Source organism: Mesocricetus auratus, unplaced genomic scaffold (genome assembly GCF_017639785.1).
Source record: "Mesocricetus auratus isolate SY011 unplaced genomic scaffold, BCM_Maur_2.0 Super-Scaffold_100004, whole genome shotgun sequence".
In the NCBI taxonomy this organism is placed as follows: Eukaryota; Metazoa; Chordata; class Mammalia; order Rodentia; family Cricetidae; genus Mesocricetus; species Mesocricetus auratus.
In genome coordinates this window covers 86,153,261-86,180,641 of record NW_024429189.1, presented here as the reverse complement: position 1 = coordinate 86,180,641, position 27,381 = coordinate 86,153,261, and the positions used below count along the sequence as shown (strand labels likewise).

The 27,381-nt window shown below is 43.6% G+C and overlaps 1 protein-coding gene across 5 annotated transcripts; it reads left to right on the top strand.

Moving 5' to 3' along the window:
- Window positions 1-31: 31 nt before the first annotated feature.
- Exd1 (exonuclease 3'-5' domain containing 1) lies at window positions 32-26,981 on the top strand. 5 transcript variants are annotated; one of them, XM_021230802.2, is made up of 12 exons: window positions 32-283; window positions 6,203-6,385; window positions 8,172-8,240; window positions 8,479-8,536; window positions 8,791-8,918; window positions 11,496-11,554; window positions 15,330-15,416; window positions 16,667-16,771; window positions 16,851-16,931; window positions 20,709-20,852; window positions 22,535-22,726; window positions 25,519-26,981. In XM_021230802.2, the coding sequence occupies exons 2-12, from the start codon at window positions 6,253-6,255 to the stop codon at window positions 26,170-26,172; spliced, it is 1,710 nt and encodes a 569-aa protein (XP_021086461.1). In that variant the 5' UTR covers window positions 32-283; window positions 6,203-6,252; the 3' UTR covers window positions 26,173-26,981. The 5 variants fall into 5 exon arrangements, with proteins under 5 accessions (XP_021086461.1, XP_040601995.1, XP_012973333.1 ...); XM_013117879.3 differs by lacking the exon at window positions 32-283 and adding an exon at window positions 515-610; XM_005064720.4 differs by lacking the exon at window positions 32-283 and adding an exon at window positions 549-684.
- Window positions 26,982-27,381: the final 400 nt, after the last annotated feature.

Here is a 27,381-nt window from a genome sequence, read left to right as displayed (position 1 = left end):
GGGAGCGAGGCCGCGCCCTGCGCAGGCGCCAACGTCAAAGCTTGGCGATCGAGCCCGGAATGAATCAGCCCGGCGGCTGCGGGAGTCCAAAGGGAGACAGACTCCGCCCCCGGAACCGCAGGTGCCGCCGGCCTTAAAACGGCGATGCCACTGGGGCGCTAGCCAACACGGTTAAAAGGGCAGTGCTGCGGGGCCACCGTTTTCAGACAAACCGGAGGCAGACTCACAGCGCAACCCACAGGTTTCTCTGAGGTCTCTAACTCCAAGGAATCCCACCCGACAGGTGACAGGAATTGAGAGAAACAAACCCTGATCCCCAGACCGGGCCTAGCGCAGACTTTCCTGCTCTCTCTGTGTCTCCCTTCTTTTTCCTCGCCCCCTCCTTCTCCCACTCCCACTGCCCCTCCCCAGGCCACTGATTTGGTTAGTGTTGCGCTGGGGACCGCACGCCGATTGGTGGTAGAGGAGCGCTGGGCGCAGGCTCAGGGCAGCAAGCTGATTGGCTCCTCCGGAAAGCCGCAAATCGTTCGCCCCGCGGCGTAGTAGGCGCTGCGGTTTCAGCGGCTGGCGTAGCGAGCTTTTATCCGGTTTGTGTCAAGGCTGTGCCAAGGTTAACTCCCAGATTTCTTCTTTAACAGTAGTCCCTCTTCAATTCAAGGAACTCACCATCTGACTGAAATTAAGGTCCTGGTTTCCCAAACTTCTTTGTCTGGGGGTGTGTATTGGGGTGGGTGGTAGAGGACCCTAAAGGTGAGAAGGTGAAGGAGATTGAATATCTTGAGCAGGGACTGTCATTTATTTATTTGAAATTTTTCTGGTTTTAAAAATGAGGACTTTTAAACTGAGCCAGACCTTGTTAAGTGAAAGCACGAAAGTTGTAAATTGAGCAAAGCCCAAGAAATACTGGGAAATTCTGTTCAAAGGTTTTGGTTTTGTTGGGGGAGGGGACTTTCGAAACTGGATTTCTCTGTATAACAGTACTAGCTGTCCTGGAACTCAACTCCGTAGACCAGGCTGGCCTCTGCCTCCAGAGTCCCGGGATTAAAGGCGTGGGCCACTACCACCTGGCTCCAAGAAGGTTTTTTTTTTTTTTTTTTTTTTTTTTTGCCACTCATGGATACTATGCTTCTAATCCCAGGAGGTGGGGGCTGCAGGATTAGTTTATGCTTCATCATAGCGAGTTCGAGGCCAGCCTGGGTCCATAAAACCCTTCCCAGAATCGGGGAAAATTTTTTTTCCCCAAAAGAGCCCTGGCTGGTCTCAGCCTCTTAAATGGCTGGAGTTACACACTTGAGCCTCCACGCTGGTCTTGCGCCCTCTCCCCCTCTCCCCCTCTTCCTCTCACCTTCTCCCTCTTTCTCTCCCCCCTCTCACTCTCTCCCTCACCCTCTCGTACCCTCCCTCACCGTCCCTCCCCTCCCCCCTCTGGTTTTGTTTTTTGAGACAGGGCTTCTCTGTGTACTCCTGACTGCCTTGGAATTCGCTATGTAGAGCAGGCTGACCGACCTCGAACTCAGATACTTGCCTGCCTCTGCCTCCCGAATGCTGGGATTCAAGGCTTGCACCACCACTGACTGCCCAACTCGAATTTTATTCTTATGGATGTTTTGTGTGCTCTAGAGAAAAAGTTAAAAGCCTCATGTGAGTATGCACCCTCAAGTGAAGCAGCGGTTCTCCTGCCGCCATCACCCTTTGTTTGGAACCAGATTGAGAGATGGAAGGAATCCTCATCACTATTACTCAGTACCGAAATATCTTAGCATCTTTCTCAAATCACCTTAGGCACCCAGCTTCAAAGTTACTTACGCCATTGCTGCTCAGCCTGAGTCCCCAAGGCTTCCCTGACCACTGAATCTCTAGTGTGACTCAGTTGTTTTCCTAATTAACCCCTCTTGTCTTACGCCATCTGCCATCAGCCTTCCTATGCTGATGGTAACATTTTGAATACGGCAGTCGAGAGCCCTTTCTCTGACACATACATAACCCCTTTCTCAGTAGGCCTAGAAACTCATCTCTTCATCTTCACCTTTTTTCTTCCTAATTTTTAATACAAATTTTGATGACTGTGTCCAATATAACCCTTTGTGTTAGGTCTGGTGGCTGATGTCTATAACCACAGCATTGAGGAAGCAGAGGCAGAAGTATCTTTGCAAGTTCAAGGTCACCATGGTCTAGATAGGGCATTCGGGCCAGCCAGAGGAAGATCCTGTCTAAAAACAAAAAGGAATAACGAAAATTTCCTTTCTATGTGGGTTTTTTTCTCTGATTTGTTTTAACCTTTAAAAAATGGTGTTTGTGTGCTAGGCAATGGTGGTGCAGACCTCTAATCCCAGCACTCAGGAGGCAGAGGCAGGCAGATCTGAGTTTGAGGCCAGTTTAGTTTAACAGAGTAGGTTCCAAGACAGCTAAGGGTACACAGAGAAACCTGTATTGAAAAAATAAAACAAACAAAAAGGTATTTGTGTGGGAGAGAGATGTGTGTGTTCTCACCATTGGAGACTAGAAGAGGGCACCCTAACCCTGGAGCTGGAATTGAGGAGTTGTGAGCCACCAAATGTGGGTTCTGGGAAACCCCCAAGCTCAGGCCCTCTGAAAGACACAAAGCACCCTTCACTGCTGAGCAGCTTTCTGCTGCCACATTGGGCCTGTCTCTAATTTTCTTCCTTCCTAAGGATTTCATAACTTTTCAATTTTGAACATCCTAGCCTTGTTAGTGTGTATTGTCTATGTCCTAGGGCTACAGAGATGGCTCAGTGAGTAAGAGAGCGTACTGCTCAAAATGAAACTTGAATTCAGTTCCAAGCACCCACCTAGAAAGCTGTCATGGCCACACACAAGCCTGAATCCCAGTGCTATGGAGAATAGAGACAAGAAGACTCCAGTCTCAGTGAGAAACTATCTCTCAAAGGAATAAAACAGAGAGTGATCCTCTGTTTTCTCATCTGTAGATATGGTTCTGGTTGTCACAGATATCAATATTATTGAGAGCCCTTCCTTAAAGTATAAAAATATAGCTGGCTGTGGTGGCATACACTTTTAATCCCAGCAGTTGGGAGGCAGAGGCAGCCGGATCTCTGTGAGTTCAAGGCCAGCCTGGTCTACAAAGCCAGTTACAGAGGAACCCTGTCTTGAAAAGTCACACAAAAGAATACTGGGGCTAAAGACTACTCCTGTAGAGAACTTTTGTGTTCAGTTCCCAGTACTCATTTGGTGACTTACATCATCTGTAACTTCAGCTTCTTTTGGCCTCCAAGGGCTCTGCATACATGTGACTCACAGACATAGATTCAAACAAAGCACCCATACATATAAAATAACAATAATAAAAGCCCAGTGTGATGGTACATGACTTTAATCCCAGTACTCTAAAGCATACTCTGTGAGTTCTAGGCCACCTGTTCTACAAAGAGTTCTAGGGCTACACAGTGAGACTCTGTTTCAAAAAATATAATAACAATAATAATAATAAATTAAAACTTTTAAAATTAAGGCTGGAGAGATGGCTCAGAGGTTAAGAACACTGACTGCTTTTCCAGAGGTCCTGACTTCAATTCCCAGCTACCACATGGTGGCTCACCACCATCTGGAATGAGATCTTGTATCCTAGCATGCAGGCATATGTGCAAGCAGAACACTGTATACATAATAAATAAATCCTTTAAAAAACCTTCTAAATAATAACCACAATATTGGGGCTAGGGATGTATCTCAGTGGTAGAATGCTTGCTTAGTGTGTGTAAGGCTCTGTGTTCAGTACCCAGCATCACCAATATAAACAGACAAAAACACTTGGGAGCTGGGAAGTTGACTCAGTGAGAACCAGACGTAGCATATGTCTTCAATTGCAGCATCCAGGATGCAGAGGCAGCTACATCTCTGAGCTCCACACCAGGCTGATCTTTATAGCAAATTCTATGCCTGCCACAGCTATGCATTAAGACTTTATCTCACTAAAATAAGTAAAAAGCCTCTATTTAATTTTGATGAGAAAGGAGGTACCATGCCCATTTTTTAAATTGAAAATTTTTTTTTCACACAATATATTCTGATCATGATTTCTCCTCCCTCGTCTCCTCCTAGATCTTCCCTACCTTTCCACACTTCCAATTCCATACCTTCTTTCCCTCTCTGTAGAAAAAAAAAAACACACACACACACACCTTTAACCCCAGCACTTGGGAGGCAGAGGCAGGCAGATCTCAGTGAGATTGAGGCTAACCTGGTCTACATAGTGAATTCCAGGACAGCCAGAGTTACATAGTGAGACCCTATCTCAAAAATACAACTACAAAGCAAAAAACAGGTAAATAAACAATAAAACAAACAGAAAGGACAAGAAACATGCAAAGTTCATAAAAACAAAATTGGAAACCATAATAGACAAGCAAAAGTTCAGTAAAGAGGCTGGGCAGTGGTGGTTTGCACCCTTAATCCCAGCTCTCAGGAGGCAGAGACAGGTGGATCTCTGTGAGTTAGAGGCTAGCCTAGTCTACAAAGAGAGTTCCAGGACAGGCTCCAAAACTACACAAATAAACCCTGTTTTTTTTTTGGGGGGGGGGACGTCCAGTAAGGTAAAGAATTCCCAGACAAAGCAGTATCAGAAAGTAGTTCCTTTTTTGTAGGCCATGTTCTACTGGACACAGAGTCTGCCCTCAAATGTGGTTTGCATAACCAATGAAGCTCTATTGAAGAAGGTGATTTTTCCATTGTAAGCAGTTGTCAACTGGAGATAGATTTCTTAGTTAGAGATGAGAGCTCATGTCCATTTTCCTTATCAACGCTGGGACCCCATCCATCTTGGACCTGTGCAGACTCTGTGCATAGTCTGTGAGTTTATATGTTCCTTAGTCCCCTTGTGTCTAGAAGACACTGTTTCCTTGATGTCATCCATCCCTTCTGGCTCTTAAAATCTTTCAACTTCCTCTCTTCCACATAATTCACTGACCATACCCATTTTATAAACAAAACAGCTAATCTTGTCTTGCCCATAGCCCTACAGTTTTGAGTTTCCCACAAATGAATTAAACTTGTGGGGCTGGACAGATCAGTGCTTAAGATCTCTTGTGAGGACACAACTTTAGTTCCCAGCAACCATCAGTAACTCCAGTTTCAGGGCATCTGGCATCCTCTTCTGGCCTCCTCAGGCACTAAACTGATGTGTGTAGACATACATAGAGGCAAATCACCTTTATACATAAAGTAAAAATAAATAAAATTGTGCTTAGCATTCTAAAATAGTGAACAAAACCAAACTATTATTCTTATCCCTTAGAACAGTGGTTCTCAACATTCCCAATGCCATGTCCCTTTAATACAATTTCTCATGTTGTGACCTTATCCATAAAATTGTTTTTGTTGCTAATTCATAACTAATTTTGCTACTGTCATGAATCATAACATAAATATCTGATATCCAACCCCTATAAAAGGGCCATTTGACCCCATCCCCCACCCAAAGGGATCAAAACTCATAGATTGAGAACCACTGCCTTTGAAATTTGGAGAAATGCACCACTGGACAGTGGTGGCAGATACCGTTAGTCTCAGTACTTAGGAGGCAGAGGCAAGTTGGATCTGTGAGTTCCAGGACAGCCAGGGCTATTACACAGAAAAAAGCTGTCTCAAAAAACAACAGCCAGGTGGTGGTGGTGGTGGTGGTGGTGGTGGTGGTGGTGGTGGTGGTGGTGGTGGCACACACCTTTAATCCCAGCACTTAGAGGCAGGTGGATCTCTGTGAGTTTGAGACCAGCCTGGTCTACAAGAGCTAGTTCCAGGACAGTCTCCAAAGCTACAGAAAAACCTTGTCTCGAAAAACCAAGAACAAACAAAACAACAAAAAAGTCAATGGTGCTGAAGAGATGGCTCAGAGGTTAAGACTGCTCTTCCAGAGGTCCTGAGTTCAATTCCCAGCAACCACATGGTGGCTCACAACCATCTATAGTAAGGTCTGGTGCCCTATTCTGGCATACAGGCATGTGTGCAGGCAGAACACCATATACTAAATACCTAAAATCTTTAAAAAACAATAAAAAAACTTTTTTTGAGACAGGGTCTCTCTGGCTGGCCTAAAACTTGCTATGTAAAGCAAGCTGTTGAAGTCAGAAACCACCTTGACCTCGGTCTTCTGGGATTGAAGAAGTGCACCACCATACCCAGATCAAAATAGATTTTCAAAATAACTATCTCTTTGTTAATTTTCAAGTGTTTGAATTAATGAAGATTCTTTGAAGTCTGCTTTTGGAATCAAAGAGCATGGATCCAAGCAGTGACTACCATTTCCTCAACCACATTTTGTGGAGAAGAGTGAAACTCACATTGGTTTCTGGCATCTTCGAGGGCGTGCTCCAGCATGTGGATCCTAACAAGATTGTTGTCCTGAAAAACGGTTTGAGTCTATTAGTCATACTCCTCTGCCTCTTTAAGAGATTAGCACTGTGTGTGGGTAATGGTTGTGGGCAGCATTAGCAGCTGGGAGAGCAGTGGTGTTCCTATTTTTAAAAAGGTTTGAGAAAAATATTAGAATACTATTCCCCAGCAGAGCAACATGGCTACCTGTGTTGGTTGGTCCTCAGTTGTGTACTCTCATTGACATTATGGTAGAAATTTCTTTTTTATTATTTATTTAATGAGTGTTTTGTCTGCATGTGTGTCGGTGTGACATATGTATGCCTGGTGTCCACAGAGGACAGAGAAGATGGGACCCCAGGAGTTGCTGATGGCTGTGAGTTGTATAGGTGCTGGGAATCAAATCCTGGTCATCTGGAAGAGCAGCCAGTGCTCTGAACTGCTGAGCCATCTCTCTCTGGCCTTGAGGGTGGTAATTTTCAACATATAGTTTTAAAAATTGGGAACTTCGGGCATTGATGGCACATGCCTTTAATCCCAGCACTCAGGAGGCAGAGGCAGGCAGATCTCTGTAAATTCAACGCCAGCCTGGTCTACAAAGCAAGTTCCAGGACAGCCTCTAAAACAATACAGAGAAACCCTGTCTCAAAAAAAAGACAAAACAAAAAATTGGGAACTTCTGTTAATTATTGTTTATATGAATATTGAAATCGTGTTATTGAAATTGATTTTGGCTTCAACAGAGGAAAAAATCACAATGTAAAGGATTAATTTGTCACAGACAAAAAGAAGATTGGAGATCGGAAGTCTCAACAGGGCCAGTCTCAACTACATAATGAGTTCTCAGTCAGCCTGGAATACCTGAGAACCTGTGTCAAAAACCCAAACTAGGGCCGGGGTTGTAGCTCAGTTGGTACAGTTCTTGCCTAACACACAGAAAGCCTGAGGTTCAAGCCCTTACCCCACATAGGACAGGTGTAGTGGCACATATCTTTTGTTTGAGGCAGGGTTTTTTTCTTTTCTCTTTGTTTTTGTTTGTTTGGTTTTTTGTTTGTTTTTGTTTTTTCAAGACAGGGTTTCTCTGTGTAAAAGCTCTTGCCATCATGGAACTCATCTGTAGACCAGGCTGGCCTAAAATTCACAGAAATCTGGCTGCCTCTGCCTCTGAAGTCCTGGGATTCAAGGTGGATGTCACTACTGCCTGACTGGCACATGTCTTTAAACCCAGAATTTTTTTTTAAGTTTCTTTTCTTTTTCCTTTTGACAGGGTCTCATTATGTAGCCTTGGCTGACTGGAACTCACTATGTAGACCAGGCTGTCCTGGAACTCAAGAAATCTGTCTGGCTCTGCCTCCCAAGTTCTGGGTTTAAAGGCCTATAAACATTACACCTGGTTCTTTAAACATTTTCTGTTGTTTTGTTGTTGTTATTGTTTTGAGAACATTCTGAGGTTTACTCTTTATTATTCATTTGTAGGGTGTAGCTCTGTAATCTAACTGACTCTACATTTCTTTGGGAAAGAAAGGATTTTTAAAAAGATTTATTTATTATGTAGACAGTGTTATGCCTGCATGTATGCTGGCACACCAGAAGAGGGCACCAGATCTCATTATAGATGGTTGTGAGCCACCATGCGGTTGCTGGGAATTGAACTCAGGTCCTCTGAAAGAGCAGCCAGTGCTCTTAACTTTTAAGCCATCTCTCCAGTCCATAAAGAAAGGATTTTTATAAAACTCATTTCAGTAATTTTAAGAGACTTCACAGTTTCTTGTAGTTTGGGGGAAGATAATATGCATTATTAACCAGAGAGTTATTTTCTATCACAGTGAAGAATGTAGAGACAGGCCGCAGTGTTCCAGGAGTGAAAATGTTTTTTGGGCATGAGATTTTGAATGGTAAGTTTTGTATTCCCTGATCACTAATTGGAATCTGCCATGGAAAACTCACTTCTCTGCCTGGTTCAGGCATTTGAAATAAAATAGAATTTGTCTTGTCTTCAGTACTGTATATACGAACTTGTTTTTTTCTCCTTTCAACCCCTGTTTATAGTATACAGTTGGGGACTCTGTGGGGGGGCTGGACTAGCTAGTGGCTTTCCAGTCGAAACTGTTGAAAATCTTGTTTGTTTTTCAGTGGAACTAATGGATGAAGCAGAGCAAGGTGCATCGGGAGAAAGGGCGTCTTCTGTTAGGTATTACGAGATAGTTTCTTCACTGTGGGATTTTCTAAGTGAGCACAGTAGAGGAGAAAGACTTAACTCTAACTCTACTGCTTCTCAGTAAAAACAAGCAGGCCAGTGTGGCTGCCTCTGAATGACACTTCCAGTGTCGATGTGAGCAGTGTAGACATGGACTACAGTCTTGCTGTTAATGAGTAGGGAGATCTATACGCAGCATCAGTAACAAAGGACAGGTTCACCTGAATGTGATTTTTTTGTAAGGATAGCATAAACACAGAAAGAGCTGGAATGGAGAAAATGAAAGACGAAGACTTAACTGTATGTGAGCCCACTTCACCTGCACCAGAGGCACCCAGCAGCTCTCTACTCAGTGACCTCAAATACTGTCCATCAGGTGAGTACTGGAACTCTGAATTTGCTAGGCTATTTTTATTGTGCCTCACAATAAAAATTGTGAATTAAGGTAAGTATTATAAATTATGTTTTTACTTGACATGGGAATACATACTGTGTACTAGGATTGGGGATGCTGCCCTCATTGAGCTCTGATACAAAAGATGCTAGGTAAGCTGAAGGAATAGGAAATATGTGTGGTGCTGCATCTGTAATCCCATCACTAAGAGGTAGAAGAAGAGGATCAAGAGTTCAAAGATAGAATTGACTGCATAGCAAGTTCAAAGACAGCTTAGGGCATATGAGACCCTGTCTCAAAAAAGAAAAACATGAGTAAAATATATAGAATGCTAGTACTCTATTACCAAATGCAGGGAAAGAGAAATAGCAGGACAGTAAGTGTGTGGATCGTGTGCTTTCAAAGTTTTGAGTGTCCAGAGCAGGTCTTGCTAAAGAAGTAACTTTTACATAAAGGCCTAAAGGAGGGGAGGCAGTGACCTACTTGGATATCATGAGAAATGCTTTTTGTTGTTTTGAGTCACGAATAGTTCTGGCTGCTGTGATATTCCTTATGTAGTGAGGTGGGCATCAATTTCCCAAGTGGTAGGATTAAAAACAAGTACCACAGCCAGGCCATGGTGGCGCACACCTTTAATCCCAGCACTCGGGAGGTTGAGGCAGGTAGATTTCTGTGAGTTCCAGGCCAGCCTGGTCTACAGAGTGAGTTCCAGGACAAGGTCCAACACTACAGAGACACCTGTCTCAAAAAAAAAAAAAAAAAAAAAAAAAGCCAACACTCCAGGCTCCTTTTTTTTTTTAAAGAAAGGATTTCAGTATATAGCTCTGGCTATCCTGGAATTCACTATGTAGACCAAGTTGGCCTTGAACTTATAGAGATCCACCTGCCACCATGCCCAATTTTTAAATTGATTAGTTTTTGTTGTTTTGTGATAGGGTCTCACTCCTATAGCCCAGGATTAATTCTGTACCCCAGGCTAGCCTCAAACTGTGTTTTGAAACAGGGTTTCTTTGTATAGCCCTGACTGTCCAGGAACTCTATATATCAGGCTGACCTCAAACACAGAGATCTGCCTGCCTCTGCCTTTGAGTGCTGGGATCAAAAGTGTGTACCACCAGCGCCTGGCTTATGTTTCTAAGTATTGAGTTACATAGTATTGAGTTACATTTATTTGTGCGTGGGGATGTGTGAGTCCATGGCATGCATGTGGCGCTAAGAGGCAGCTGGAAGGAAGGGCTCCTTTCCTTCCACCATGTGATCCGCCATTGAACTCAGGCTCTGCAGTGTAAGTGCCTTCACAACCCATAAGGACAATGCCCTAGACTCCAGTGGTAACAGTAGATCAGGTAGGAAATGCTGTACTTCTAGATGTGCGTTAAATGTGGAACTCATGGGATATATTGACAAATTAGATAGGTAGGGGTGTGAGAAGATAAAGAGGAATCAAAGGTGATGTTAGGGGTTTGAACCTTAGCATCTGCAAGTATGGAGGCAGTTGTGTAAAACAGATGAGAAAAACTTCATGTAGAAAAGGTTTTGGGGACCTGACCAGGAGTTCAGTGAATTAGTCAGGGATTGAGTGGGGGGGGGGGGGAGAGACAGAGAGAGAAAGAGAGAGAGAGAGAGAGAGAGAGAGAGAGAGGGAGAGAGAGAGAAGAGAGAGGAAGAGAGGGACAGAGGAAGAGAGAGGGAGACAGGGGAGAGGGGGAGAGGGGAGAAAGGGAGAGAGGGGAGAGTGCAACACCTCTCCCTCAGCTCTTAAGCAGTCATGTATGCAGACAAGACCACCTCTAGAGCTTGCTGCCCCAAGAGTCATTGGCTAAATGGATCGAAAACCAACAGCAGTCTAGGGATGCAGCTCAGTTAACAGGATACTTTCCTCACGTTAATGATGACCTTGGTTCCACCCCCAGTAGAGGCAGGGAGATCAGAAGTTCAAAGGCATTCTCAGCTACTTATTGAGTTAAAGGCAAGCCTGAACTACATGAGACCCTATCTCAAAGAACAAAATAATACTAATAATAATAATTAGCAAGAAATAAAACTCCAACAGTGTCTATATTACTCCTCTTCCAGAACTCGTTTATTTTAAACCGTTACTTTTTTTATGAAATATCTTTTTAAAGTGCTTGACTAGGGTAGGCAAGATGGGTCAGTGGGTAAAGATGCTTGCTGGGTGGTTTGAGTTCAATCCCCAGCATCCACATAAAGGTAGGAGAGAACCAGCTCTACAAAGTTGTCTCTGACCTCCACATCCGTGTGTGCATATGTTCACACATCCAGAACACCATACACATGCCTACATAATAATAAATGAATCCTTTCAGAAAGGGCTCAAGGTATTCAGTATATAAACCTAGGAAGTACTGGGCTATGCCAGGACATACTAGACCATTCATTCAGATTGTAATATTCTTGGTGGGACTCTGGTTTATTCTGTTGACAAACAGGGTAGTAATTAGTACTCACCATGTGTGATTGTGTGAGGGCTGAATGATAAGGAGAATGTCTAAAAGTTAACAAGAGGGACAGACATATTCAATGCCATCCTTCTCGTAGAGGAAGAGGAGGTGACATACACAGTCATTGATCAGTTCCAGCAGAAGTTTGGTGCTGCGGTAAGTACTGTCAATCATTTACAATGTGATCATCTGTCTAGATACTGGTCTGTGTCTTACAAATTGATTTTAAGGTCTTTGATGTTTTCCCTTATTAACAGAATATTTTGGTAGTTTAATTTTTTGGTTTTTTTTTTGTTTTAGTTTTTTTTTTTTTTTTGGTTTTTACGAGACAGGGTTTTTCTGTATTGTTTTGGAGGCTGTTGGTCCAGCCTGGCCTCGAACTCACAGAGATCCGCCTGCCTCTGCCTCCCGAGTGCTGGGATGAAAGGCATGCGCCACCACCGCCCGGTGGTAGTTTTATTTTTTAAACAGTTTAAAGTATTCTATTAGTGTGTAAGGACGTTTCATTTACATGTATGCTTGTGCATCCCATTCACACCATGCCTATGGAATCCAGCATAGGGCATCAGACCCTCTGGGACTGGAGTTCCACATGGTTGTGAGCTGCCATGTGGGGACTAGAAATCAAACCCAGATCCTCCTCAAGAGCAGCAAGCATTCAACTGCTGAACTATTTCTCCAGCCCCTTTGGTGGTTTTAGAATTTACCTTTGTGTGTGTGTGTGTGTGTGTGTGTGTGTGTGTGTGTGTGTGTGTGTGTGTGTGCAGGTATGAGTGTCGTGGGGTATGTGTGAATGTCAGCAGACATCTTTCAGGAGTCAGCTCTCACCTTCCACGATGTTTGAGGCAGGGTATCTTTGGTTTCTGCTACTGTGCTGTCTACTCCAGGATAGCTGACCCAAAGCTTCTGGGCACTTCTCCTATCTTTTTTTTTTTGTTTGTTTTGTTTTTTGAGACAGGGTTTCTCTGTGGCTTTGGCACCAAGCACTTTTACCCCCTGAGCCATCTCACCGGCCTTATTTACTGTTTTTGAGAGGCTCTAGCAAATATTCCATCCTGGCTTTGAACTCAGATCTACCTCCTACCTCAGCCCCTTCAGAGTAAGATCAGGGGGTACTACCATGCCAGGCTGGCCAACCTTATTTAGGGATAACAATTGGATTTTTTTAAAAGATTTATTTATTTATTTATTATGCGTACAGTATTCTGCCTGCATGTCTACAGGCCAGAAGAGGGCACCAGATCTCATGACAGATGGTCGTGAGCCACCACATAGTTGCTGGGAATTGAATTCAGGACCTTTGGAAGAACAGTCAGTGCTCTTAACCTCTGAGCCATCTCTCCAGCCCTTGTTTTTGTTTTTTTGTTTGTCAAGATGTTTCTCTGTGTATCCCTGGATGTTCTGGAACTCATTCTACAGACTAGGCTGGCCTCAAACTCAGGCCTATCTCTGCCTCCCAAGTGCTAGAATTATAGGTGTGAGCCACCATGCCCAGCTAGCAACTTGATTTTTAAAACTGGGTCTCTTATACCCTCTGCAGCCTCAACTCTCTGTGTAGCTGAGGTTGATCTTGAATTCCTGATCCTCCTGTCTCCTGATCCCATGGATTACAGGAGGACATCACCACACCCAGCTCCTGACTCACTTTTTTTTTTGAGACAGGGTTTCTCTGTGTAGCTTTGGAGACCGGGCAGGCCTCAAATTCACAGAGATCTATCTGCCTCTGCCTCCCTAGTGCTGGGACTAAAGGTGTGCACCACCAGTGCCCAGCTGACTCACATTTTCAAAGGACTGTTCAAGTTGGTGTTTAGGTATTATCTCAATGAAGTTAAGAAAATGAAGTAATTCTCATGTTCGAAGGTGGACTTCAGGAAAGTCACTGACATTCCATTTTAATTTGTTATTGATTCAGAGACAAAGTCTCCATAATTTTCTCAGCCTGTCTTCCAACTCAACCCTGCCCTAGCTTCTAGAGTAGCTGGGAAGACAGATGGCAGCACCATGCCTGTCATATATATGTCTTTAAAGGGAGATCTGACTTTTTGCTGTTTTTTTTTTCATTAACATTTGGGGTCTGAGTGATTTATCTTCCAGTTATATTTTTATACTTCTGCCAAAAGTGAATTGAGGAGCAAATATGTTCAGTGGTAATTTATATGTGTAAGCCAAACAAACTCTGGTTTGTGTTAGTCAAAATTGTAAATTTAAAACAATGAAAAAAATTTCCTGGAGGTAGTGGCACACTCCTTTAATCCCAGCATTCAGGAGACAGAGGCAGGTAGGTCTGAGTCTGAGGCCAGCCTGGTCTACAGAGTGAGTTCCAGGACAGCCAGGGCTGCATAGAAACTCTGTCTCAGCTGGGGTTAAAGGTGTGTACTACCACCGTGACCTTTCTCAACCACCCCCCCCAAGCCCAGTGTTTATCACTCAGGTTAAATTTTGTGGTTGTTAGCCTCAAAATATCATGAAATTTAGAATTATGGTCAAGTCCTAATTGAGGTACCCTGAGTGCTTGGTCCACCTCAGTCAGCAATCCTGAAGTTGTTGTGGGTGTTGGATTACCTGAACCACCATTGCAAGGGGTCTTATTTGATTAAAACATATTAGCTTGAAAGGAATCCACAGTTTCTTATCTTTATATATGTTAATTTAGTTTAATAGGATGTTGGTGGCTCACACCTTTAATCCCAGCACTCGGGAGGCAGAGGCAGGAGGATCTCTGAGTTTGAGACCAGCCTGGTCTACAATAGCTAGTTCCAGGACAGCCTCCAAAGCTGCAGAGAAACCCTATTTCGAAAAACAAAAAACCAAAAAACAACAAAAAAAAGATCCTCAGTTTATTGTCCTTAAATTATTGTTTTTATCTTTGACTGTCTATCCTCTATCCTCTCTCTCCCAAGCCCATGCACATCTATCAAACACGACCCATTTAGAGGCCTTTTTTTTCTGAATCTGTTCTTATTGTATATCTATAATCCTTTTGTGACCAGGAGAGTATTTTAAAATGCTAAGCAGGCTTGGCTAGGCCTAAAGCAGCTGGCTCCACCCCATTCCTTGGCTTCCTGAGAGTGTAGTAGCTTCATAGTGGAGGTTCTGGCAGGAGTCATTTGTATCACCAACCTCTGCGGTTTAAGTGTTTGGTAGCAGGGAATCTTCAAAGAGCCATGCAGTTTTTGCTGGTAACCCTGAGTCAGGAAGCTGTCTCTCAAAGGAGCCATTTTTCTTCTTGCCGCTAGCAAGCAGAGCCAACTAGAGAAAATGCTGCTACTAAGAAGCCATGCATAACTCTGTTGTTTTATGTTTAGAATCCCTTTTTGAGATTTTGTCAGGTTTTACGTGGAAACTCTTGTAAAAAGTTTGGGTGCCATGTGTAGTTATAAGTTTTTCTCTGTCTCTCCCAGTTCCACTGGGCCAGTTTCTCTTCCACCTGCTGGACCTTGCAACCACTTATGAAATAATCACTCAGAGGCTAATATTAAATATAAAATTGCTTAGCCAATGACTCAGGCTTATTACTGGCTAACACTCTCTTACAAATTAACCCATTTCTATCAGTCTATATTTTACCACGAAGCTCATGGCTTCTTACCTAACATCCTGCTTCTTCATTGGCTACATGGTATCTCCCTGACTCTGCCTTTCTTTCCCCATCTTTGTTTGGATTTCCTGCCTGGCTCTATTCAGCTTGGCCATTGGTCAAAACAGCTTTATTCATCAACCAATAAAAGTAACACACATTCGCAGCATACAGAAGGACATTCCACATCCACATCTACTTCCCCAAACCTCTCCCTTTGAGACAGGGTTTCTCTCTGTGTAGCCCCGACTGTCCTGGAATTCTGCAGACCTTGAACTCAGAGCTCTGCCTGCCTCTGCCTCTGCCTCTGCCTCCCGAGTACTGGGATTAAAGGTGTCCTCCTTTTCTTAACAGATGCTCCACATCAAGAAGCAGAGTGTCCTGAGTGTGGCCGCAGAAGGAACTAATGTGTGTCGCCATGGGAAACTCTGTTGGCTTCAGGTGAAAGATCTTTTCTAAATTGAAATTTTTCTTTGATTTTGTATCTGGAATGGTCTTATGGAGACTAGTTTGGCCTTGAATTCACTTCTGTATCTGCTAGCCTTTGAACCATATTCCTCCTATATACACTTCCCAAATACTCTGTATGTATACACACACACACACACACACACATGAATATATGGATATGTATATATACATGTACATATATATGCACTTACCAATGCACACATACATATATGCATGTACATCGGTTGTCCTGGAGCTTACTTTGTAGCCCAGGCTGGTCTTGAACTCAGAGATCTACCTATCTCTGACTCCCAAGTACTAGGATTAAAGGCATTTGCCACCACCACACATGACCATGCGTGTGTGCGTGTGCGTGTGCGTGTGCGTGTGTGTGTGTGTGTGTGTGTGTGTGTGTGTGTATGTGTGTGTATTTTTGTTTTGTTTTGTTTTTTGAGACAGGGTTTCTCTGTATTTCCTTGGAGCTTGTTCTGGAACTCACTCTATAGACCAGGTTGGCCTCGAACTCACAGAAATCTGCCTGCCTCAGCCTCCCAAGTGCTAGGATCAAAGGCATGCACCACCAATTCCCAGTGTATATATATTTTTAGCAGTCTTATTTCTGTCACTCAAGAAGTCACTTAGAATGTCTATTATTGGTTTCCTTTTTCTTTTTTCCTTTTGCTGGAAGTACTGGGGTTGAACCTAGAGCCTCCTATATCATAGATAAGCTATCTTTCACCGAGCTACAACCCAAGCTCTTGGAATATCCATTCTTCTATTACTCATTTATTCTTAAAAAAAAAAAAAGGCCAGTGGGTAATTGTTTCTTCTTTAATCTTAGTTATTGCAGTATCAGTATCAAAGATATCAGTAGAAAATCAGAGATACCCATAACTTCTCTCATATTAAGCAAGTTCCACCACAGAGGCACACCCTAAGATCCAGTGTATCTTTAAATTTAGGATCAATTTAAAGCTGTTTTTCCTAAATACCACTTGAATGACTGCTGCTATCTTTTTTTTGGTTTTTACGAGACAGGGTTTCTCTGTATTGTTTTGTAGGCTGTCGGTCCAGCCCGGCCTCGAACTCACAGAGATCTGCCTGCCTCTACCTCCCGAGTGCTGGGATGAAAGGCGTGCGCCACCACCGCCCGGCGACTGCTGCCATCTTAACAGTGAGGATGCTCACCATTTTCATCCCTCCTCTGATCTTGTCTCTCCCCATGGTATTGTCTGTCGTAGGTGGCCACAAACAGCCGAGTTTACTTGTTTGATATTTTCCTTCTGGGAACTCGTGCTTTTAACAACGGACTCAAGATGATCTTAGAAGACAAGAGAATCTTAAAGGTGGGTATAGAAGCTGATTCCTGAAGTAATAAGGCAGAGGCCAGGTTCTAATGCCTGTCTCTATCTTCTGACTCCTTAGGTCATCCATGACTGTCGATGGCTTTCTGATTGCCTGTCACATCAGTATGGAATCATGCTGAACAATGTCTTTGACACGCAGGTATGAAGGGTAATGCTGGAGTCAAGCCAGAACACATGGATCCTAGTAGAAAAGATTTCCCGTCTAAGAAGTGATTGTGCCAGGTGCGGTGGCACAGGTCTTTACTCCCAGGCTTTGAGAAGCAGAGGCAGATGGATCTCTGTGAGCTGAAGGCCAGTCTGGTCTATAGAGCGAGTTCCACATCATCCAGTGCTACACAGGGAGACCCTAAAAAAATAATTGAACCTATTTTTACTGGTGCCCATTCCTACCTGTTTCTTACATGAATTATGTATATGACATGTAAGAACTATAGAAATTATAGAGAAAGTTACTTAGAATCATTTAGGAGGAAGCCGGGCATTGGTGGTGCACACCTTTAGTCCCAGCACTCGGGAGGAAGAGGCAGGAGGATCTCTGTGAGTTTGAGGCCAGCCTGGTCTACAGAACGAGTTCCAGGACAGCCTCCAAAACAATACAGAGAAACCCTGTCTCGGAAAAAAAAAGAATCATTTAGCAGGAAGTCTTCTCTTTTTGCTCTACAACTGTAAAAGTAAGACAGAAGCTGGGTATACCACGACATTCAGAAACCTAAGGAAGTTAAAGGTCATTCAGAAGTCTGATGTGGAGACTTAATATGAAGTGAATAAAAACATCTCTCGTTTAGCATGTGTTTACCCCAGGGTATAGTTGTTCAGGCTATTATATCCCTTAAAAACAATAAAACCCTGTTTATGGGGCTAGCGAGATGACTAGTGAGTAAGAGCACTTGTTGCTGCAGAGGACCTGAGTTTTGTTCCCAGGGCCCACATATCCATCAGTAACTGGTTCCAGGGGACTGATGGCCTCTTCTGACCTCACAGGCACACATACATGGTACAAATACATGCATATAAACACATATAAAAACATGCATATAAAATAAAATAAAGTGAAAAAATAAAAAAAACAGTGAATAAATTTTTTTAAAAGATTTATTTGTTTATTATATATACAGTGTTCTGTCTGCATGCATGCCTGCAGGCCAGATGAGGACATCAGATCTCATTATAGATCGTTGTGAGCCGCCATGTGGGTGCTAGGATTTGAATCCGGGTCCTCTGGAAGAGCAGCTCTTAATCACTGAGCCATCTCTCCAGCCACTGAATAAATTATTTCTTAGAAATGAAAAAAAAAAAACCTATCTGGCTTAAAATACTAACTTGATGAGATCTGATTGGACTCCTGCAAGTGACCTGAAGGAAATGAGAAATACCTTGCCTAGCCTTGCTCTTAAAACTCACTGTGAAAGTGCTAAAACCACTGCCCCGTATGATTTTCCTCTTGCCTTCTCTTCTTGCTTCTTTCTTCCCTCCCTTTCCTTGGTCTTTCTTTTTTCCCTTTGGTGCCAGGGATTGACTGTTATTTTTGAGGATCAATTCCTACGTTCCGTTTCTTGTTTAAATATGTGAGTGGTTTTACTCTTCGTGTCTGTGCTTACAGAGCTTGTACATTTCTTATGTGTTCAGTTGCTTTGGGCCTCTCGTAGAGTCTTTCAGTCTGCAGTATTGACACTGCCTTTGTGCCATGCTTACTCCAGAAGTCTCAGAGGAGTCTTCATTGTTCCCATGAAGCCATCAGCATAAGTTTTTTTGTTTTGCTTTTCCAGACAGGGTTTCTTTGTAGGTTTGGAGCTTGTCCTGGAACTCACTCTATAGACTGGGCTATCCTCAAACTCACAGAGATTGGTCTGCTTCTGCCTCCCGAGTGCTGAGATCAAAGGCATGTGCCACCACCACCTGGCTTTTTTTTTTTTCAGCATAAATATTTTTAGAGGTTTTCTGGGAGTGGCTGCTCCCTTGCTTAAGAAGACCTTTGGGCTGGGTTTCTCTGTGTAGGTCTGGATTCTTGCTCTGGAGCCTAGTCTGGCCTCAGCTTTGCAGCTACCCACCTTCTTCTGCATCCCCAGTGCTGGGATTATGGGTTTGCTCTACCAAGCCCACCATCTTTAGTGGGGTTTTGATTGTTTTTTGAGATGAGGTTCATGGAGCCGTGATCTCAAACTCTATATGTAGCCAAGGATGATTCTGAACTACTAATTCTTCACCTCCTGACCCCATTGCATTTTTAGTAGCTAGTAGCCACTTACATTTGTTGGTTTATGTCTCCTTTCTCCCTCTTCAAAGTATGACATTCTGTAGGTAGGAAGCAGGAGGATTCGGCATTTCAAGGCCAGTGAGTGCAAGACCAGCCTAGACTGCATAAGGCCCTGTCTCAGGGGAGTTGGGGAGGGAGGAGTGTATGTGTGTGTAAGAGACAGAGACAGAGAGAGAGATTGGATAAATGGTTCCTCAGTTAAAAATACTTGCTGTATAATGATGAAGATTGAGGATTGAAGTTTGGATCCCAGCAGCCACAAAACAAGCTGAGTGTCCCGTAAACATCTGTAACCCCAGCTCTGAGGGAGGCAGAGACAGCAAGCTCTCTGAGGCTTGCTGACTTCCAACCTGGCTGAGAAACCACAAGCCCCAGGTTCAGAAAGAGACCCTGCCTCAAGAGAATAGTCAAAGTACAATATTCACGTACACATCTAGATGCAAACATCTGTATATACATATGCATGCACTAATAATAGACACCTACACATACATAAAAAGTACTAGAGGTGGCTCATGGTTAAGAGTTTGGTTCTTAGCAACCACATAGTGGCTTACAGCTCTCCATAACGCCAGTTCCAGAGGATCTAGTATCCTCTTCTGGCCTCCTCAGGCAACAGGCATATACTTAGTGCACACACACACACACACACACGTATTGTTTTGGAGATTGTTCTGGAACTCGCTCTGTAGACTAGGCTGGAATTATAGGTGCGCACCACCTCCTGATTCTCCTGCCTCCACCTCCCAAACACTGGGACACTGGCAAGCTCCACCATACCCAGCATAGACATAGATAGGGTGGAGTCTTTTAGCCTGTGGCATCCATATAAATTACTGTTGCAGCTTTTTAAAATCTCTGTACACGAGAGTGCAGGCGCAGAGGGACTGTGTGCGCACGGGAAGGTCAGGACAGCCTTGGGTGTGGGTCCTTGCACTTGTAACAGTCTCTGGCCGCTCACCACTGCACACACCAGGTTAGCTGGCCTGTGAGCTCCTGGGAATCCTCCTCATTTGCCCTAGCGGCACTGGGATTACAGATAGGAACCCTATCTGCCATATCTTGCTTTATGTGGGTTCTGGAGATATGATCAGATTCTCCTACACACATGGCACACGCTTTACTCACTGAGCCATCTCCCCAGCCCAGGATAGCAATTCCTGGTTTTATTCATGTTCTCTACCAAAACGTTGCCAGTGACCGGTAGTTTTTGAGCAGCCAGCTCTGCTGCCTTTGTCCTGCCTACTGTATCCTTGTTGTATATTCAATAAACTTGTCTTTTTTATTCTGAAGAAAAAAAATCTTAAATTCTTTGTTTTCCCATACTCTGAAGGCACCAAGGTGTAATAACAAAAAGAAAAGTAAATAAAGAATGCAGAGCCATGTTATCTCCTAGCTTTTTTTTTTTTTTTTCAAAATAAATTGACTGACCTGCTTTAAATTTACCTATGGAATTGCAGGCGTGTACCAGAAAGTCTAGTTTTTGTTTGGGTGGAGGCCAGGGTCTGGGGCATGCTGGGTAAGCTTGGTACCAGCAGAGCTACATCCTAGCCCCTACAGGTAACGTGTCTCAGGGTATTTCTGACATGAGATAGTTTTCTGTGTGTTGTTTCATTTTCATTTGCTGTTAGGAGATTGATTGTTTTCTGTTTCACACCTCAGGTAGCTGATGTCCTTCAGTTTTCCGTGGAAACGGGTGGTTTCCTTCCCAACTGTATCAGTACTTTGCAAGAGAGTTTAATCAGACACCTTAAAGTTGCGCCTAAATATCTCTCCTTTTTAGAAGAGAGACAAAAACTTATTCAGGTGAGTAATAAAGATGTGTCATTTAAGCTTCCTGGGCTCTGCACAGGACTGTTAGTCTATTCAATAGAGAAGTGACAGCTGTCGTATAATCATGGGCATTAGCTGTGCCAGTGAGAAACAGTTTGTGATTTCAAGTGGATAGAAACCAGAAGCCAGATTTGTTGATTATAAATTACAAAGTACTCTAAAATACATTTTCAAGTTGGGATAGGGGGAAATTTTGTATTAAAATTTGAATTAGGACATTGGAACCAAAATCATTTTAGTTGCTTTTCCGAAAGCTACATAAATTTTTCTTTAATGAATGTCTCAGGGAACAGTTGCTGTGAAGAGACACTATGACCCCGTGACCACAGCAACTCTTTTTTTTTTTTTTTTTTTGAGACAGGGTTTCTCTGTATTGCTTTGGAGGTTGCTCTGAAACTCGCTCTGTAGACCAGGCTGGCCTCAAACTCACAGAGATCCACTTACCTCTGCCTCCCAAGTACAGCAACTCTTACAAAGGAAAACATTTTATGGGGTGATTACAGTTTCAGAGGTTTAGTCCATTGTCATCATGGAGGGATAAGGCAGCATGAAGGCAGACATGGTGCTGGATAAGTAGCTGAGAGTTCTATATTTTGCAAGCATCAAGAAGTGACCTGAGACCCTGGGTGAGGCTTGAGCACATATGAGACCTCAAAGCACACCTCCATAGTGACACAACTTCATACCTCTTAATAGTGCCACTCACGTTGGGGGCCATTTTCTTTCAAACCACCATACTGCATAATATCCTTACATGTAAACCTGGGTTGTGAATATATTACCTACAAAGTTGGTCATTGCTAAAATCTATTTACTCTAGCATTTTTCCATTCAGTGGTGCTGGGGAGTGACTCAGGACTTAGTATACCGTAGGCAAGTGCTCTACCACTGACCTATACTATGCCCCAAACCCTCCCTCCAACTTTGTGGGTTTTTGTGGCACTGGCAAGGAAACCTAGGCTCCTAAACATAGTAGGCAAGCTACGTAACTGGCCGGCATCCTCCGGCTTTGAGGGAGAAATCCTGATACACCAGCCTCCCTCCCAACCCTACTTTTCTCTGACTCATAGACACTGTATATGTGAGGTGTATGTACTTTCTCAGGGGCTACTGATAATAAGAAAATAGAAAGTAGTAGACAGCAATGGCAATGTTTTAAATTAAGTTAGTTTTTCCTGGCTGTAGCCCTGGATGTCATGGAACTCACTCTGTAGACCAGACTGGCCTCAAACTCAGAGATCTGCCTGCCTCTGCCTCCCAAGTGCTCAGATTAAAGGCGTGCGCCACCACCACCTGGCTAAATTTTACTTATTATTAATTAAAAATGGCTGGGCAGTGGTAGTACACACCTTTAATCCTAGCACTCACACTCAGGAGGCAGAGGCAGGCAGATCTCTGTAAGTTTTTTGTTTTTTGTTTTTTTTTTTGTTTTTCGAGACAGGGTTTCTCTGTGGCTTTGGAGGCTGTCCTGGAACTAGCTCTTGTAGACTAGGCTGGCCTCGAACTCACAGAGATCCGCCTGCCTCTGCCTCCTGAGTGCTGGGATTAAAGGCGTGTGCCACCAACGCCCGGCTAGATCTCTGTAAGTTTAAGGCCAGCCTGGTTTACACAAAGAAACCCTATCTTGGGAAAAAAAAATGGTTTTCTTTCTCTAGGAGAATCCAGAAGTGTGGTTGACAAGACCTCTTCTACCCCCTTTACTGAAAATCTTGGCCTTGGAAACAACCTACTTGCTTCCACTCCGCTTGGTGCTCTTAGATGAGATGATGTCAGACTTAACCACACTGGTGGATGGGTACCTAAACACCTATCGAGAAGGTTCTGCAGACCGGCTTGCAGGCACAGAGGTAGGTGCAGCTTTCTGTGTGTTCTGAATTCACTGTCTCTTTCTCACATAGTGCTATCCACTGTTGGGTTGGGGACTCCCTTGTATGTTTGCAGTGCCAGAGATCAAACACAATACTTCATATGTTCTCAGCAGACCCTCTACTAATGAACGACTTGCACAGTCCTTTCTAATTTTTGTTTGTTTATTTTAAGAAAAAGTCTGACTGCATTGTCTAGGATGGCCTTGATCTCTGGCCTGCCTCATTGAGCAGCTAGGATTACAGTCTTAGGACACCAGATTTGACTGTAATACCTACTCTTCACAAATAAAGCAATTTTCATGGGGTAGCTTTCTTTCTTCAACAATGTATTCCCTGCATCCCTCGAACTTGCTATGTAACTGAGTTTCTGATCCTTCTGCCTTCATCTGCCCAATTCTGGGTTGTAGGCATATGCCACCATGTCCTGTTTTTTTTGTAATGTTACATATCAAACTCAGGGTTCATTTATGATAGGCATGTATCCTGCCAACTGAACTACAACCTACATCTCCCTCTTTTTACCTTTTAAAAAATTTATCTTTTATCTATATGTGTGTGTCTGAATGTGTATATGCATGCATGGGGGTATGGATGGAGACCAGCAGAGGGCAGCAGATTCCGAGAAAGTGGAGTTATAGATAATTAGCCATCATGTGGATGCTGGCAACCAAACCCTGGGTCCTCTGAAGGGCAGCAATTTCTCTTAATCAATGAGCCTTTTCTCCACCTCCTCATTTTGTTTTTTCAGCAAAGTCTTAGCCTCCACCACCTCTCAAGTGCTAGGATTACAAGCATGTGCCACCATGTTGGCATTAATACATTGTGTGTGTGTCTGTGTCCTGTGCATGCATGTCTGTATAGTATATCCATGTTTGTACATGTGGAGAGCTAGCCTGCACTTAAGATTATGGAGACCAGAGATCAGCTTATATTTTCTCCTGCTGTTTTTCACTTTACTACCCCCACACCCCCAACTTTGGTTTTTCCAGACAGGGTCTCTCTGTGTAGCTCTGACTGTCCTGGAACTCACTCTGTAGACCAGACTGGCCTCGAACTCACAGAGATACCCCTGCCTCTGCCTCCTGAGTGCTGGAACTAAAAGTGTGCTCCACTACTGCCAGGCTAAGACAGATTTTTAATTAAAAATAGTAAGTACCGGGCATTGGTGACACACGCCTTTAATCCCAGCACCCAGGAGGCAGAGGCAGGTGAATCTCTGTGAGTTCCAGGATAACCTGGTCTACAGAGTGAGCTCCAGGACAGCCTCCAAAACAATACAGAGAAACCCTGTCTTGAAAAACCAAAAAATAAATAAATAAATAAGATAGAGCCGTACATGGTGGCACACGGTTTAGTCCCATCACTCAGGAAGCAGAGACAGGTGGATCTCTGAGTTTGAGGCCAGCCTGGTCTGCAGAGGGAGTTCCAGGACAGACTCCAAAGCTAAAAACAAAAACAAACTAACAACAACAACAACAACAAACCCTGTCTCGAAACAAAACAAAAGATAGTAGAGCTGGTATGTAACTCATTTGGTAGAGTGCTTGCCTAATGCATAAAGCCCACATACACGGGGCATGGTGGCTCACACCTATAATCCTAGTACACAGGAAGATCACAATGTCAAGGTCATCTGGAACTACATAGTGAATTCTATGCCAGCCTGAGCTACATGAGACCCTGTGTTAAACATACATCAACAAAAATTTACTCCAAGTCAGGCAGTGGTGGCGCACGCCTTTAATCCCATCACTTGGGAGATAGAGGCAGGAGGATCTCTGTGAGTTCGAGACCAGCCTGGTCTACAAAAGCAAGTTCCAGACAGCCTCCAAAGTCACAGAGAAACCCTGCCTCAAAAAAAGCCTTCCACCAAAATATATGCACATACCATAACAGTAATTCTAGTCCTCCAGTGGCTCTCCTTCTGAGTATGATGAGTTCCAGGCAAGTATGGGTTACATAGTAAGTATAATATTATTTTGGGCTGCATGGTGAGACCCTGCCCTCAAAAAAGATACTGAAAAATATGTAAAACCATGTTACCATTTGAACAGAATAATTTTAGAAAGTTAGAAAATTCATACTTTAGGAACATTGTAATCTAGGACTTGGGAAGTTGGTCATTGGTAGAGTACTTGTCTACCTTGTACAAAGATGGTGGAATCCCAGTTACCATACACATGAGAAATCATCCATTCGCGTGCGCACGCGCGCACACATACACACACACACAAATACATACCCATGAGATCACATATACACTGACTGTACCTGGATATTACATCTTTTCAGAGGGTGTACTTTTTGTTGTTGTTGTTTTGTTTTGTTTTTCAAGACATGGTTTCTCTGTGTAACAGCTCTGACTGTCCTGGAACTAGCTCTGTAGACCAGGCTGGCCTCAAACTCACAGAGACCCAACTGCCTCATGCTTTCTGGGATTAAAGGTGTCCACCAGCACTACTTGGCCACAGAGCTCACCTTCTAAGCCAATTTAAGCCACGCTGGGAATCTTACATTTCCTATATTTACACACACACACACACACACACACACACACACACACTTAAATACTTAATTTTCTTAAATATTTAAATTACTTAAAACAATACAATCAAAATTTAAAGGTAGTATTATACTGGGAACACTAGAGGGCATTATAAGAGCACATTTGGATAAACTCACTTGCCCAGTTTCCTCATGGGTAATTGGAGGGATTTTAGGGACCATGTAAACCTGTAAACCTGTAAACCTGTGCCTCTTTGCTTTCCAAGCCTGCCTGTATGGAGCTGCCAGAGGAGCTCCTTCAGCTCCAGGACTTCCAGAAGCAGCGGCGAGAGCGAGCTGCCCAAGAGTACAGAGTGAATGCTCAGGGTCTCCTCATAAGGCCCGTGCTGCACCCAAGGAAGCCAGGGACTCGCACATCAGGGAGAGAGGACCGAGTCAATGGCTTTTTGTTTTGTAAAACTTCTGGCGTGGACAAAGCTCCACGCTTTCTAAGTCACAAATCTTACAAAGATGAGAGTTTTTTGGATAAAGCGTCTAAACAAACCACTGCAAAGTCTTATACTCTGCCTCCCGTGAAGGAAGGCAAAGCCAGCGAGGATTCTGAGAAACCAGTATGTTGGGAGTCCACAGGGCCAGAAGACCCGAGAACCCAGAAAGCTTGCTCCCTGCCTCCCACGCATGAGCTGCAGTCACACTTTTCTTTGAAGGAGGAGATAGAGCAGTTGCTGCTGGTAGAAAACAAGGGAGCTTTACGAAACCCAAAGCAAGACACCTCGGTGTCTCCTCTTCCTCAGGAAACGTGGGTGGCACCAAGTAACACCTTCCATCTGCCCGAAAAAGCCGAGATGTCTACACTTCCACCCTGCCCAGCCCTAGAGAAGACAGACTCGTGGATAAGCCCATCTCCCAATCTGTTCTAGGATTTTAGGTTTGCTGAGTCCATGAAGGAGACTCATCTGCTCTACCTGCAGAGTCCTTGTAAGTTCCTCCTGGGGGGGTAGGGTGGTTAGGTCTCAGCCACAGGGGCAAATGGTAGCCTTTGGTTTAGTGCTTCGTCCTGGTGTCTGGATGAGAATGGAAGGAATAAGTGAAATAATGGACCAAGTCAAGCTTCTGATTCTGTCAGTATATGCAGAAATACTCCCTGATTAATTAATTGTCATAGTTTGGTTTAGGTGATTAGAGAAGTGAACATGCTTGGGCTCAGTGTCTGGGAGGATTGTGGGCGGTTCCTGTGAATGGTAGAGCTGATACAGCCTGAACAGGCTCTGGGTCACTCTGCAACATCGCCAAAAAAACAAAGAGTTGTGTTTTTTTATGCTTGCTTGGGTTCAGTTTGGGTTTTTGGCCTTTATAGTGAAATAAATCTAAAAACCCTTAATTATAGGTTAAAAAAATATATCACCCAATTTCACCAGTACTTTTCACTTTAAAATGTTACTTGAATTGTGAATTTTGTATGTATTGTATCGAAGGCAGAGAATAAGTAATGCCGCTATAGGGTTCTGTCTCACAATTTCCTTTATATTTCAGTAACCATAAGGTTTTGTCCATTTTCCTCGCAAAGCAGGGGTGCTAGTTTCTGTTGTTATTCCCTTGATATAAAATCTGGGTCCATTATATTTGCACAGAGAGAAAGAAAAGCGGCTGGAAAGGAGGGCATTTGTGTTGTTCATAAGTTACTCTTAGTCTTTCATGTAAAACAACCAATAAACCTGCCTTGGCATCAGATCGTCTCTCTTTTTTCCCTTGTGGTGTGAGTGTGGAAAATTTAGAGTAATATCTGAATTCCTAGGTCTGGAGTCTTGCTTAGAAACCTGTACTCTGGCTGGACACAGGGCACACACTTCTGTCCCAGCCCTTGGAAGCTTAGGCAGGAGAGTAGCAGTTTGAGGCCACCTTATGCTTCACTAAATGCAAATACTCAGCTTCACTAAATTTTAAAATCTGTCTACCACCTGGACAGGACTGTTACTGCACCTTTGGGATGCGGGGGACAGTCCAGGATCAGCAACATCACTGGACAGCCAGTTGTTTTATGAGTGTCACTGAAGGAATTGGTGTTCCCTCTCAGATTCCAGACCCAAAGCAGGGTGGAGTGGCCCACCACTGTAACCCTAGCACTTAGG

What these genes read in the sequence shown, in the direction of transcription:
- Exd1 (XM_021230802.2), top strand. Translation starts at nt 6,253, where the DNA reads ATGGATCCAAGCAGTGACTACCATTTCCTCAACCACATTTTGTGGAGA. An exon ending in AGCAGAAGTTTGGTGCTGCG is followed by an intron (nt 11,555 to 15,329) that starts GTAAGTACTGTC and finishes TTTTCTTAACAG; the next exon opens with ATGCTCCACATCAAGAAGCA. An exon ending in ACAATGTCTTTGACACGCAG is followed by an intron (nt 16,932 to 20,708) that starts GTATGAAGGGTA and finishes TTCACACCTCAG; the next exon opens with GTAGCTGATGTCCTTCAGTT.